Source organism: Bombyx mandarina, chromosome 18, assembly GCF_030267445.1.
Source record: "Bombyx mandarina strain Sakado chromosome 18, ASM3026744v2".
NCBI classification, from domain to species: domain Eukaryota; kingdom Metazoa; phylum Arthropoda; class Insecta; order Lepidoptera; family Bombycidae; genus Bombyx; species Bombyx mandarina.
Window position 1 is genome coordinate 6,442,652 of NC_143224.1, and position 16,652 is coordinate 6,459,303.

The 16,652-nt window shown below is 35.8% G+C and overlaps 1 protein-coding gene across 1 annotated transcript in view; it reads left to right on the forward strand.

The window, feature by feature from the left end:
• Positions 1-16,652, forward strand: part of LOC149500979 (apoptosis-stimulating of p53 protein 1-like) — a 156,253-nt gene that overhangs the window by 41,024 nt on the left and 98,577 nt on the right. The window contains exons 2-3 of the mRNA XM_089734641.1: positions 9,354-9,405; positions 12,845-12,998. Of these exons, the coding sequence (XP_089590767.1) occupies positions 9,397-9,405; positions 12,845-12,998 (163 nt within the window). The 5' untranslated portion in view covers positions 9,354-9,396. The remainder of the gene's footprint in view (positions 1-9,353; positions 9,406-12,844; positions 12,999-16,652) is intronic.

Genomic DNA, 16,652 nt, shown 5'->3' on the forward strand with positions numbered 1-16,652 from the left:
ATAACGCCATCTTGTTGTGTCTTTAAAGCGGTTAGTTGCCCTCAACTAAGAAAAATAGTATTATTATTCGCCAATATATGTCGGGAAGAGTTGGATTATTGAAAACACGAATAAAACAACATTTTCTGAAAATAAATCGTAGCTAGATCGATTTATCGCCCCCGAAATCCCCTGTATACTAAATTTAAGAAAATCGTTGGAGCCATTTCCGAGATTCAAATTATATATATACCTAGTCAGGTCATAAATTCTATCACATGTTTAATGTAAAATAATTGAAACAAGTTTATTCATTATGTAACCATTCATATACCAAAATGAACTTAACAAAACATAGATTCTTATGACACTAAAGTTTATTCAAAATGACCTCTGTGATTTTGAATACAGGCCTTCAATCTGCGCGGCCAGTCGTCTATCGCAGCACGAACGAGGTTCATGTCAATATCGGCGGCTGCCTTAATCAAGGATGTCTTGAGTGACTCCAAATTGGGATGAGGCTTTGAGCACGCCTTTTCCTCCAAGTGTTGCCATATCTTGTAATCTAACGGATTCAAATCTGGACTGGAGGAGGGCCAGTCTTCGTGCCGGATGAAGTCGATTTCACGCGCAGCCAGCCAGTCTTGTGTGCTCTTCGCTCTATGACCTGGCGCTGAATCTTGTTGGAATACCCAGTGCCTGTTATTGAACATGGTATGAGAAACAGGTTCCACAAGGTTCGTTAGGACTGTATTTTGATACACAACTGCATTCGTTTTTACACCTTTCTCACAAAAATGTACCTCTGTTAAGCCCCAATAAGAAACTTCCAACCATACCATGTGCGAGGATGGAAAATGACCTCGTTGGACACGCGGAATACGGTTGCTCGCTTCTTCACTACTGTGTGCGTACACCTTATCATTTTGTTTGTTATAGCTCTCTTCTACGGTAAAATTTTTTTCATCCGAAAAAAGAATTTCCCGATATTTTTTTCCCGCGTACCGCTTCAACAAAGCGCGGCATCTCTTCAGTCTCAGATCCATTAGACGAGCATTCAAACGATGTCCTATTTTTCTTCGATATGCCCGAAGCCCTAAGTCTTCATTTAACACCCTTTTCACCGTGGTTCTGCTTAACCCCATATGAAGGGCCAACAGTTTCTGCTTACGTTTGGGATTTCTTTGAATTCGCGCCTTCACAGCTTTTATCACTGCTGGAGTCCTAACAGACCGAGGGCGACCACTTCTTGACCTGTCATCTACACTATAGTCTTCATTGTATCGTTTGATGGTACGACAAACGAATCTTTTGGTTATATTCAAATTTTTCAGTATGTTAAAAATTTGAATTGGCACGTAACCGCAACGATGCAACGCAATAACTGTAACACGGTCTTCTTTAAGCGTCCACTCCATATTGTAAAAATGAGTAAAATTCTAAAAGTATACATTTTTATTTTCATGAACAATTCGAAATTCGAATTCAATAAACTTTTTTGTGGCCAGCATTCTAAAAGAAAAGTTTTTACTGTGTGACAATACTTATGACCTGACTAGTTATATACAAGAATTGCTCGTTTAAAGGTATAAGATAATAGTGGTCGCCCGGTAGTCAAAATTCGACTATTATTAATTTAAATAATAAGTTTGTACACTGTTATGATTCTATTGTCAAAGACTTCTATAATCACAGATTTCGCCAAGACTACACTTTAGACAAAAATATTAATAAACAAACCATAACTAATCTATTCTCCATTTGACCACAGACTTCAAGCAATAAGAAAAGTTTGACAATAAACAGATAGTATGCATCCGTCAAATACAAGGTAGTGTGTGTAATGTTTTTTTTTATTGATTTAATGTATTTTTTATGCATAATTTAAAAAAAAAAATTAACATTCTGCACTCCTTCTCTATATTCTCTATAAGTGTGGGAAATTTTATGGTCCTCTGTCTGCGTAATTTTCGTAAAAAGGGGTACAAAGTTTTTTCTTCACGTATTAATATATAGATGACAGTCTTCGATCAATAATACTACTAGTAGTATTATTGATCGAAGATGACAGTAGTTAATTCTGTCATACTTCTATTTGTAATGCAACCCCAGAGGCTATCTAGTGGACTATAACTTGTTTATTGTTAACATGTGTGTGCAACATCATTACTGTCAGCTAAATCAGCTAATAACAACTCTTCAGAATGTTGTACCCGATCTATGTATAGATATTAAAAGTAACTAATATTAAAATGCCGATTGTTATCAGGCTTTTTGTCTTCCGCATATCATCAATTAAAATGTTTACACGTGGCTAAATGACGCAAGGCGGATTCTTTGGAACCGGTTCTTACAATAGGTTTGTGAGAGTGAACTTCGGGGTAGCGCCACCAGTCTACGTCGACCTTTAAATGCTTCATTTTCAAAGGTCCGTAACGAATTCGTAAGGGGTCTACATGTGATGGTTATTTTGCATGTAATGATCTTGTTCTCAAGGCGACATCTCGTTTTGTATACAATTAAATTAATAATGGGATTTTTTTTGTTTTCCATTCAAGGATTCTTAACTGTCGTCTCTTTGTGGGTCTTGAAAGTGATCGATTGTTTTTGTGAAGAAGATGACAGTTTGCGAAATAGTCACATTATAATATCATACACATGAAGCTGCAGATCCTTTAATTCCAGGGCTAATTTTAAACCTTATAGGATAAAACATAGCACAAATAAGTAAATGCAATAATACGAGTACATATTAAGTCGTTTCACTGTTATATTCAGAAAGTTGACTGAATTTCTTTTTTTTTCATCATCGACAAGTACATAAAATACCTCGCTGGTATTAAGTGGTCATCGGGGCCTATTATATCTATAATATTATAATGCGAATACCCCTACCCACCTTGAAACACATCTAAATATCAATTTATAACTACAATTATTAAACGGCTTCGTACAACGATTTTTGCTTTTAGTGAGTTTTTAGCATCGTGTATAAAAATAAATGTTTTTTTTTCAGATGGGTGGACGAGCTCACAGCCCACCTAGTGTCAAGTCGTTACTGGAGCCCATAGACATGTACAATGCAAATGCGCCACCCACCTTGAGATATAAGTTCTAAGGTCTCAGTATAGTTACAACGGCTGCCCCACCCTTCAAACCGAAACGCATTACTGCTTCACGGCAGAAATAGGCAGGATGGTGGTACCTACCCGCGCGGACTCACAAGAGACCTACCACCAGTAAAAATCCTACCCCCAGTAAAAATGTTAAATGTTATAAATGAAGAAGTTAAGTAAATGAATATTTTCCATTTAGTTACCAGCACGATCCCCATACACCCGGTATTGATATGGGCGACGATTGAGTTTGTGCCGAATAAATCGTCTGCCTGCATAAGTTTATTAAATTATTGAATGAAAAATTATTTTAAGCATACTTTTGATACAAAAACGCTGTTAGTCAAAATTAGTCTTTGTTCTTGTTTTTTTTTATTTCTCACATCCTTAGTCACACAGTACTTCGACCTCTAAGTTTTTGCATTAATTTACTAATGTAATGGCCTTGAGCGGATCTTTGGACGTTTCCTCAATTAACGTTAGCAAATGCCTACTACAAATAATTGGATTTCGAACCAATTAATGGAGGTTTAGAATTTGAATATATTGGTAGATCATAGGTAGTTTTTTAGCTTATTATCTAATCACATAGGTCGCATACGTACAGATCATAATTATCCAATAGTTTAAAATTTGTATAATCAAATTTGAAAGTATTCATACGCCTCGAGCCCGCAATGTATATGCGCATAAATAATACTAGAGGCGACATGTTTTTAATACGCTTTTATTAGCTTCAGACGCATGTAATATATGTTAGTATGTAACGGAATCTTTGAACATGATTTGACCCCCTTCAAAACGTCGGATTAACTCGAAATTTGGTATACTTATTAACGACCAATGACAATTCAATATTAAAATAAAATTGAAAAAATTGAAATTCAACTAAAAAATGAAAAATAAATAATAGTTTAAAAAAACTAAAAAAATACGCTTTTATAGAAAATCCAACTAAAAAATAGAAAATAAATTTTAATAAATTTGTATTAAAAATAGTGTAAGAAAAAATGATTTTATTGTAAAAAAGCGTGGGGTGCTTTTCAGGATATTTTTTGGTTGAATTTTCTATAAAAGCGTGTTTTGTTAGTTTTTTTAAACTATTATTTATTATCCTGAATGTTTATTGAATAAAGATTCAAAAGGCACCTCTAAGAGTAGTACGCGAGTTTGGTGGCCCTTCCCACGGGCAGAAAACTTCGGACAGACGGCTTGACAGTATGATTGGGCGTAAGTATCGGGATCCGTCGATGCCGCGCCTCCGCTGCACATGCTAAACGTTTCCACCAATTACATATGCCATTCGATCACGACCTATTCGACGACTATAAATTAAAAAAAAACAAAAACCCGAACATTTGATGGCTGCAATTGTGAGGTCCACAGTGAACAATGAAACTTTAGTTTCTAAAGAAAACACATAGCAATAACACACATATGCCATATTTTGTCATAGTCAAGCGATAATGTGATGGTAAGTTCCAGCAGGTACTATTTTTACAAGCATTTTATTTTATTTTATTTATTTTTTGTAATACTACAAACTTACGACCCATTAGTAACCTCTATTAATTAATAACTATTAAAACTACCTATTTTTTATTATATTTGCCATTAATGCTATAATAGTGCTTTGTTTTTTTTGTTTCCTTGTAGGCTGCCTGTAATAATCTACATATGTGTGAAAGGCAATAAATGATTTTATTGTTAATAATGGTAGTCTAGTGGTCGAAATTGGACCATAATTAATTTAAATTATAAATTTGAACATTATTATAATTAATAGTTCTATTTCTTTAATCATCATTTCTATAATAATCATTATTCTATAATCACAGATATCGCCAAGGATACACTATAGACAAATAATATTAAAGACACACATTATTAATCTATTCTCATTCTGAACACAGATTGATAAACAATAAACAAAAAGAGTATAAATGCGCTCGCGCGTGTGTGTGTGTGTGTCAAATACATGGTAGTGTGCGTAAGGTTTTTTTCACGATTTAGTGTATTTATTACGCGTAATTAAAAAAAAAATAGCATTCTGCACTACTTCTCTATATCACTACATAGTATAAAACAGTCGCTTTCTTTGTCCCTATATCCCTATGTATACTTAAATCTTTAAAACTACGCAATGGATTTTGATGCGGTTTTTTTAATATATAGAGTGATTGAAGAGGAAGGTTTATATGTATAATAACATCCATTCAATAGTGGAGAAATCAATAATAAATTACAGTTTCCGAAGCGAAGCGAGGACGGATCGCTAGTTCTTTATAAGTGTGGGAAAATTCATACTTCCCCGCCCGTGCAATTTTCGTAAAAAGAAGTACAAAGTTTTTGTGTTACGTATTTTTTATTATATAGAATTAATCGTGATCTGATTATTTAAAGTTAACTACTTTTAGAATAACTGTCCGGCTCACTATCTTCCTTTATACTGTAATCGTGAGTTTTCTGAAGATATATACACAGTCTAAATTAATATAAAAACATATATTAGATAAGCCATTGAAGACTATATATAAGCTTTCGTTCATTTATTTAAACGATCATCTCATAGTATAATACACACTTCTATCGAGCTTAAGCGAACGTGATTACTGTACTTTTAAACCGAACGATCCAATATTCCACATCAATAGACTCGCAGTCAATTCAAAGTAACACGACCCAAATATCCGCAATAAAACATCGGATGTCGCCGAAACGGTACTTCCGAAATGTTAGTAAGACGGCTAAGCTTTCCACTCGACGACCCACCCTCGATTGTGCCCGTTTTATTTCATTGTATGCAAATCGTTTTACCGCGCCCGTTCGCTACCAAATATTTTACGCTGACGATGCGTGGGATGTCCAAATTAAGGGAGCCCACTATCGAACGGTCCCATAAGCATCCCAGAAGCCTAGCGACCACCAATTTGTCCCTTCCGTGCCAGTGATTTTGTCATTCCCGTAGGCATCGGCACTAATAAAGTGTCCCCGAACTATCGGACTACGGAAATAGATTTCTTGATGTGCCCTGAATCAGTGTAATTCATGAAGCGGAACGCACGTTCATTTACCGACGTTAGATGAATGTGTATTTTTTCACATTTTTGGAACGAAGTTCCTTATGGGACGATGCGGATGGGTACCCTAACCGGGAAAAAATGTCCGTAACGTAAGATTTTTTCTATTTAGTTTGTTAGACAACAGATGTCGGTGCACCTAAATTCAACAATTCCTGAATCGCGGTTATATTTATCAATAAAACATCACAATAAAAAATTTATACCCGAATAATTATTTTCTTTATACCTCGAATAGAACTTAAAATTAATATTTTTATAATAAGGAACTTCGTTCCTATCCGGTGTCCCACGACACCATATAACTTTTTTCTTATTCATTTATTGTGGTAATTTAAACAATAAATTATTTGTTTTAAATAAATTCGTATGTGATTGAAATTAAAGTCATATTTAATACATAATTTAGGTTTTCCTTTATTCTACAAGCGCTTTTAAAATAAATCCTACTTAAAAATATTAACTTTTTTCAGCGTATAGTAAATACCCGTTTTGGTGTATATTGATTTGTCTGAAAAAATTTTTTGCCTTCTATTAAGTGGAGAGTGAAGTTTCTCTACATTCTTGCACATTTTTTAGAGCACCTAACATTTATATTTAATGTGATGTTTCAATGAACGAATTAAATTTTCCTGACTCCTCTTTAGTATTGTCCATACAATAGATATCATAAACATGTGCTCGTATGTTTCATACATATTTATTTTAAAAAAGCATCGATCATTTGGTAAAATTTATTAGCCTAAACAAAAAATATTTAAAAGCGATCAGAAAACACAAAGTTTCACTGATTTTTCCATTTTTTTTATTTTCACTTAAAGATAATAAAAGTCGTTTACATGCCCATCGCGGTTAACGATTGTCGACACGCCCACACACATTAATACCAGTATATTTCACTTCAATATTGTGCCGACATGTCTGCAGAGGTGAAATCTTAATAACACGTTTTGTGTCACTCACTCCCACACGTTCTATATCTCGATTCGTGTTCTGTACTTTAAATATTAATAATTATAACATTTTCACACTTGATACATAAATCTTATTTTTTTTATTTTTCATACATATAAATAAGCCAGAAATAGCGAAAAGCCATACAATAATTCTAGCCGGCTCATTGTTCGCACGGTGTCAAAAGTTCAGATAGAATGATATGAAATTTTTGCTTACATGTTGGTTCTTGAAATATAGTACACTTGTTGGTACTTTAGGAAGGCTTTTTTCATAATACCAATAACGTACGATCGGTGGCGCGCGAGTAATTTCTAGTAATGGATAAACCTCATACTCCTAGCGATAGGCAAAGCGGAGCGAAGTCGTGCTTCACTAACGATTTCAAGAGACTTATATCTAAATTATGATACTAACTTGTCCTTGATTCTGTAATGTTTTAATTACTATACTTTATGACAGAAGTGCAAGTGATTTAAATCATCTTTCATTCATGTCAATTACAATAAACTTTGTTCTTTTAATAGAAGGCTAATAATTATTAGTACTTGAAAGATCTTGCTATAATCACAGTCGCACATAAAACACACATGGCCATTGAGATGCTTATATTGTAACCATGCATATGTGTTATACTGGCATCATAGGCAGTGGGAATTTAGAACCGATAAGTAAGTATCTAAAGAAAGCGTAAGAACGCTACATTGAAAAAGCGGCGTATCACGGGAACCCTCTTATCGTGGTTGCCTCTAACTACATAGCTGACCCTGGCGACTGTCGAAACATGTCTTGTCGGATCCTCCGGATCCGCTATCGGTGTATTAGCATTTCCAAGCAAAACTCATATTCCCTTAAGTGTGCAAGTTCATATACACTACCTACTCAGCTTCTCGCCGGATCTTCTATGGATCGCAATTCCGATCAAGTGGTAGATCCAGCGAAGCACTGCTTTAGCCCTAGCACGGCTAACAATTCTCTCAGGTTGAGCCCGTGAGCTTATTTACCAAACCGGGCGTAGTTGGAATAGCGTCTTCGGCCACCAACGATTAGCTGGGGAAAAAATTGGTAATAATGAGTAAAAATACGATTATGATTTAATCTCACGTGTATTTGATACATTGTACCTATATATGTTCTATATTACAGTTGTTGTGTTGGTATTTGAAATGCGAATTTCGCAACTAAATTACACTAATAAGAAAGTCAGTCTTTCTTGACGTTTGTGTATTTTTCCACAAAAAACTATAAGGCGTTTTACATGATTTTTTTTGGAGTTTACCATAATATGCTGCACTATCAAATATTCGCCTTAAATGTAAAAGTATTCGGAAGTACTGTCAAACGATCAAGTGCTGATATTAAATCGTAATGTTTTAAATCGATCATGAATCTTTTAAAGTACATTAAATTCGTTTTAATTGGAATGAAATGAGTAATTAATTTGAGATTCTATATCACTAAGATATGAACGTGCGGCCCACAACGTCGGATTAGCGTATAATAAACGAGTTAAGACTTTAATGCGGTTATTATTCAGGGGCTAGGTCGAGGACAGACAATAGGTGGCCGACCCACGCCTCCTTCGGCCCGGAATTGGGAACTAAGAACAATGGTTCTTTCAATTTGAGACGAAGAATTCTCAAATATTTATAAATAAAAAATATATTCGAATGACGAATGTTTTTATATCGATTAAGGGAATTTCGTAATTGGTAGGAACATCGACATGTCGTGATGCTCAATTAGTTTATTGTCAATCAAATTATTCTGTTTCTATCGGTCTCTGATAAGTTTGTCAAGTTTCAAATCAACGCGACGTTTTGTAGGGGGTGAAAATCATGTCCAAAGATTATGTTACATAGATACATATCAAGGTAATAAAAGCGCGCCAAAAATAAATCAATAAAATCGGTTCACCTAGAAAAAAAAAAAACACACACATAAGAAATAACAATCGAATCATGAATCAAGAACCTCCTTATTTTTTAAGTTTGGCTGTTTAGTATTAAGCGGGTATTACCAACTTTCAGAAACCTACCAGAACTGTTTAAACTTTCTTCCGCTAAGATTTATTGGTTTCCGCGCTGAATCATATCGATAGTTTCAATGCTCCCCAAACTATTAATTGACTAAATTTTATGTAGTATTGTAATCAATGAATCTTTACTGTGTTAATTATTAATATGGTATGTGTTCAAATTGAAATGCTATTTTATTGTTTCAGGAAAATTAGTAAAACAAGGTGCTATCACACATGTTCCTGCACCATGATTCCGGTAAGTAAATGCAACATTTAATTTCACACACATTTATCAAGTATGTCTATATGCACATATATTAGGTTCTTACATATGAAATTGGCATTTGTACGGGAGGAATATAAAGTCCTTTTTTTTTGTAAAATATATTTAACTAATCAAAGTATGCACCGTTGTTATCTATGCACTTTTGCCATCTCATAGGTAGTTCATTGATCCTTTTACTAAAAAACCATGGGGGCTAGAATCAATAAACTATTTGAAGGCAGCTTAGACTGCCGCATCGGAGTTGAATTTTTTTCCTTCTAAGGAGTTGTCCAAATTTTGGAAAAAAAGGTAATCTGTTGGAGCAAGGTCCAGGGAATTGTAGGGTGGATGTCGCAGACATTCCAATTGTAGCTCATCTAACTTGGTCGTTTTTTGTTGTGCAGTGTGTGGTCTTGCGTTGTTGTAAAGCAGCAGTGGCTTAAACGATTGACCTATCTCGGTTGTTTAGCAGCTAGTTCTTCCTTCATAGTTTGCAGTTGCTTTTAGAAAGCTGTAGTGAACGACACCGACGCTAGTCCACCAAACACTTATAAGTAACTTTTTCTGAGTCAATTTTCGTTTAGGGCAGGATTTGGCTGGGTCTCTTGGGTTCAGCCATTGCGACGAGCGCTTCCATTATCGTACAGTATCCACTTTTCATCACAAGTAATGATTCGATTTAAAATCCCTTCATTATTGTGTCGGTTGAGCAAAGTAACACAGCAGCCGACGCGGGTTTGCAAGTTCGATTCGCTCAATTCATGAGGTACCCAGCGTTCAAGCTTTTTTTTGCTTTCCCGATTTGCTTCTAGTGGATTAATACAGTTTTATAACTTATCCCGAAGTCTACAGATATCTCTAAAGTGCTTTGTGATGGATGCGCCTCCACAATAGCCTTTAATTCTTCATTTTCCACTTTGGTCTCCAGCCGTCCACGAAGATGGTTCTGAAGGTCGAAATTTCCAGAACGAAAACGTTCAAAGCAAAAACGTACCGTGCTTTCTTTTGCGACACCAGCGCCGTACACATCATTAATCCTTCGAGCTGTTTCTGCAGCACTGGTGCCACAGTAGAACTCGTACTCGTAAATATGCCGATATTACATGTTTTCCGTTGTGCGGTAATAACCGACGCTAAAAAAATAATAAGGAAAAAACAAATGAAAACTGTTTTCAAAACTCAATCGTACCAGCTAAATGAATTGATAAATTTGAATTTGGATTCTTAATTAAAGAGGAGATATTTCGGAATAAAGTGGTCATTACGACAAAACGCTAATTTCATATGGAAGGACCTAATATTATAATAGCGATATGCGAGCTAAAATCACTGTGAATGTCCATTACGGAACTTTAAAATAATATTGAAGTTTCAATGGAATATTCAATTTAGTGTTTTAATTCTTGCTATTTATAGATACCTATATTATATCATTTGGAATGCACTATGAAGCAAAAGGGAATTATATCTCTCGTAAAAATTTTAGAGGTCTTTCTTTGTAGGTGAATTGTGAAATACCAATATGCAATTTTGTTGCTACTTCGTTCGCCGTAAAAGTGTTTTTAACTTAAAATGTTATGCGATTTTTTTCAAAGAAAACTCTTCTCAGTGGGTCGCGTTTCCGATCCGGTGGTAGATTCTGCGAAGGACTGCTCTTGCTAGGGTCAGTGTTAGCAACACTCCGGTTTGAGCCCCGTGAGCTCACCTACACACATTAGGGTGAAGCTGAAATGGCCTATAAAGGCTATCGGCATAGGTAGAAAAAATTTTTTAAAGAAAATCTAGCTCATACTTCATTCGTTGTTAAACGGTTATTGGAACTCACAGCACACAACTGAATTCACAGCATAGATATCGCAAAACCCAACTCTAAACATAACGTTGAATTTTAACCATTAATCCTGTGCTTCAAACTATACTACATGATTTTATTAAACTAGGCAGATTACTACTAATATTTGTATACAAGAAAACATAAGAATTAATTGTAGGAATCGAGAAAGTTGGTTCAAATTTGATAGTGCTAAAATCAATGGATAGGTAAAATAGTAAAAGCAGCTAATGGACGCCTCATTCGTAGAGTGTAATTAAAGTTGAATTAACTTTTAGTATGTGATATCCACAAACTACTGTGTGAACGTTAATGTACCTACCGGGTAGGCAATTTCACTGTGGCTATCTAAGTGCGGCGCTGTCGCACGTGCACCCCTAGTTCACAACTTGTTAGTGTCCAACACCCGTATTCGTAGTTTCTCGTAGATTGCTTGTTCCACCAACTTACCTTCAGAAATATAAAATTTCACACTTTAAGACAAGATTTTTCTTGCAACAGTTTTCTTCGAAGTACGAAATTGTTTGAAGGCCTTACGTTGAATTTTACAACCAAATCACTTGCGAGAAGCTAAATTGTTTTTAAAGCCGCTTGTTGTATAAAAGTATTATAAAACTTTTTAATAAGCTTAAATGGACAATGATTTTTCAGTCTATCTGATATTAAGCAGATATATTGGCTATAGACTACAACGTGAATATTGCTACGTACTTTGAGAAATAAGATTGAAGTAATTGTAATATTGCAACGGCTTTCTTTCCAACCGGATTCTTTAACGGTGGCTTGGAAGTCCATGGGCGACGGTAACCACTCACCATCAGGTGAGCCGTATGCTCGTCTGCCTACAACGGCAATAAAAAAGTTGGGTAGCCTCCCACACGGGCTTATAAAATGTTCTACCTCTACAAGACTAGGGAGTTACAAACCGGTAGGAAAAATAAATATGTGTATATCTATACTAATCTATACTTAATATTATAAAGAGGAAAGATTTGTTTGTTTGTTTGTTTCGAATAGGATCCGAAACTACTGGACCGATTTGAAAAATTCTTTTTCCATTAGAAGCCGACATTGTCCCTGATGAACATAGGCTACTTTTTTTAATTTTTATTTTTATTTTCTTTTTTGGTTTCATGTGTGTTTTAATGTTTCCAAAGCGAAGCGAGGGCGGGTCGCTAGTTAATATTATAAAGCTGAAGAGTTTGTTTGTTTGAACGCGCTAATCTCAGGAACTACTGGTTCGATTTGAAATTCTTTCAGTGTTATTTCAGTTCAGCCCATTTATTGAGGAAGGCTATAACATCACGCTAAGATAAGAGCATGAATAAAGAATGTTTCAAAATCGGGGTTTAAACAGCTCCTTAGCATCTATAATTCAAAAATATTTTCTTTCTACGAAATGAAGTGGGGTTAAAATTTAGCGTTATGCGAAAGTAACTATTCCACGCGGACGGAGTCGCAGGCTAGTATAAAAGCTAGTATAGAATAAGTTTGGATGCTGTACCTACCGCTCATAGGGAAACTCTAACTAAAAGTTTATTTAGAAATATAATATAACAATAAACTTAAGTAATGACAAAAAAATACTAATATTAACAGATGATAGTGCGGGTGTGGTGCGAGAGCGGCACAGAATGGACGCCGACTCCCGTGCCGGTCACACCGCAGACTACATGTCGTGATGTGCTCGACTGTTGCAGAGATCCTGGCGATGAACCATGCATTCTCTTTAGCGTGCATCCTTTACATGGAGGTGAGTTCATAGTGCACTTAAAATTCTTTCAAGAAAGTACCGGGAAAATATCAATAATACCTAAAAAATCAGCAAGCGTTAAATCAGGGCTCCTCGGTGGCCAGTTGATGTCTCCTCGGCGACTTATCACTCTTCTAGGGAATAAATCTTGAAGAGCAGCTAATGAGTCATTTGTAACATGAGATGTGGCTCCATCTTGCTGGAAAAAGGTGTTGCGGTTGTAGCCATACTGGTTTTGCATTTCTGTAGCCAAAAAGGTTCGTATCATATGGCATCATATGGCAGTAACGAGTAGTCAATTCGTCAACGAAAAACATTCTGAAACACCCTTTATATAATGTATTATGCTCTTTTAGAAACGATACACATATATCTAGCAACGAATAATCCAATTATAAAAAAAAATTGATACGCCTTTTCCGGAATAACTTTAGTTGTCATCGCGAATTCTCCTTTATTTCTTCTAAAAAATGAAAACGAATGCCACGAAGTGATAATTGGAATTTAGAAAAAAGGAAAGAAAACTATTGGAGTCATGCCTGGTGAAAAACGTGGTTGCTCAATATTATGTTTCATTGTTAATCCACAATGATTGCATTGTGCAAAAGTGCGTTATCGTAGTACAAGATCCAAGAATTTGCTTTCTATAAATTTGGCCTTTTTGCGTCGATTTTGCTCTGTTAAACGGGCGATAGTTAAAGAAAACAGTCAATGTAGTCAAGACTTTGGTCAAATTCGGCATGTTTTTTTTTTATTGCTTAGAACGAGCTCACAGCCCACCTAATGTTAAGTGGTTACTGGAACCCATAGACATCTACAACGTAAATGCGCCACTCACTTTGAGATATAAGTTCTAAGGTCTCAGTATAGTTACAACGGCTGCTACACCCTTCAAACCGAAACGCATTACTGCTTCACGGCAGAAATAGGCAGGGTGGTGGTACCTACCCGCGCGGATTCACAACAGGTCCTACCACCAGTAATTACGCAAGTTATCATTTTGCGGGTTTTTTTATTTTTTTTACACGATGCTATTCCTTCACCGTGGAACTCAATCATGAACATTTGTTTAGTACGTATTTCATTAAAAAAATTGGTACCCGCCTGAGATTCGAACACCGGTGCATCTCTCAACACGTATCCACCGGACGTGTTATCCTTTAGGCCACGACGACTTCAACCTTTGCAACCGAGCAACTAATTTTGTTTTCGTGACCTCAATTTTTTTGTTCTTTTTTGTTCCTTTGAGTGAAAATCTGTTTATATCTAATGTGTAATATGTCACGGGTTTTTTTTCCAATTTAATCTAACACATTTGCTATGGAGCCGTAACGTATTTTTCCCACATCGTTAGAACTTAAGCCACGTAGAAATCCTGTTAAGTACAGAGTTCTGAGAATCGAAGTAGTTAGTACCGGTGATGAGATCCCGACAAAAAACATTTTGCCGTTAGTAGTGTCATTTAGTTTTCCCTAACAGTACTTGATGGACTAACTTAAATACCAAAGCCTATTTTGTTTTTATCACAGTTTACTCCCTACGGGTGGTCGCTGCGTGAAATGAAATAGAATTAGAAGTCTTAAGCTATTTTTAATTTATTTACTAGAATGTGGAGCTGTTGAGCTATTATGCATAAAAAAAACTGAAAAATGTAAATTAAAACCTTATAATGCGACAAGAGAGTTGTCTATAACTAAATCGAGCCTGCCTCGCCGAAATCTATCTCTATATTATATAAATGAATTGCTGTTCGTAAGTCTCGCTAAAACTCGAGAGCGGCTGGACCGATTGGCTAATTTTGGTCTTGAATTATTCGTGGAAGTCCAGAGAAGGTTTAAAATGTAGATAAATATAAAAACGCTCGGAATTAAATAAAAATAACAATTTTGTTTTTCCTTTGACGTGTCCCCTGTCGCGTCGGACGGATTCCTTTTGTTTGTTTTAAGTTTATTTTATACAAAAGTTTAGGTCTTTTATTTATCGATTGAGGCACTACGAAGTCTGCCAGGTCAGCTAGTATTTGATAATTAATACATAGATATTCATGGTCGTTAAAAAACAATTAATCTGAAAAGTAGGTTACAAATTCTTTAAGATATATTATTTCATTTAATTTAGTGTTCAGAACTTTGTGCGAGTGTTATTTTTGTGCATCATCAAATAAGCGATGAGTGCATCTGGTCTTAAGTGGTCACCGGAACGCAGACTATGAAGGGGAAGCAGCGTTCTCTGAGTAGTACTATACCAGAATACTTCCCTTATCTGCTCTAAGCTGTGTGAAATTATTATGCGTCCGGGTTTTAAGGGTAGGACAGCCATTAAACAACATTATTGTGGTTCTTGCCCTCATATTTAAAGATGAAAAGTGATATTCACGTTGTAATATCTATGGGATTCGGTAAAAATGTTGTACTCAGTAGGCCGTGAGTTTGCTCACCAATTTACGCGAAACAAATTAAATAAAACAGGCTTATTCTAAAATATGTTCAAGAAGACATTACATGAAACTTGATAAATATCTATAAATACCTATAATAACAACAATACTTGATTGATTATTTGGAAAAATATTTTTTTTATTCATATGTAATTTCCTGATGTCATTTCGTATAAATATTAAAAAATAAAAATGTCCCTGAAAAGAATTTCACAGCTCGATTTGTTTGCTTATACAATTTGCGTAGGCGTTGACACTTCACCAAATAGTTCGCGGGAGACGGTCTTCAATTTGTAAGCGTAGAATTGCCGACCTCGATAGTACCATTCCTAATCGAGTGATGAAATGGAATGGATAGAGAAGGAATGAAAATATTTGTTATCACCTTAGGGATGGTCGAACTGGTGGTACAGTGCTCGGTGTTCCTCATAAACATCATTACTGCCATATCAATCCGCTGTCAACCGAGTATAGTAAGTATTTTAACTTGGTTATAAGGATGTCCAGGATAGGCAGGAGTGGCGCAGGATAATCCAGGAGAAAGTTATTAGAGGAGGCCGCGACCCTTAGCATTGAGGATTAACCCGCTGAGGTTCTCGCTGGATTTTCTCATGGGTCACGATTCCGATCCGGTAGTAGATTCAGCGCTACTCTGCAATTGTCTCAGGTTGAACCCGTGAGCTCATCTACCGGTCCTCGTGAAGTTGGAATAGCCCCTTAGACTACCAATGATTAGGTAGGAAATTATTGAGGATTATCGACGCAAGGAGGAGGATGAGGAAGACCAGGATCTCAACGGGAGTCCAAAACACTTAGATGGACTGTGTCAAAGAAGATATGCATGAAATATGATAGGCCTGAATAGAAAAAGAGGATAATATGTCACGCCGACCCTAAATAGAGGGAAAATGGAAGACAAAGAAAAAGAATATCCATGATGTATGTTGCGAAATTTCGCAAATTTCGGAATTGTTTTTGATACTATAATAACATGTGTGTTTACGAATTGATTCAAAATTATAATCCAGAAGTCACAACAATCGTATGAACGAAGAACGATGGGTTTCAACACATACATTGAAGTCTTCGTGGCCTAAAGGATAAGACGTCCGGTGCATTCATATCTAGCGATGCAACGGTCTTCGAATCCCGCAGGCGGTACCAATTTTTCTAATGAAATACCTACTTAATAAAATGTTCACGATCGACTTTCACGG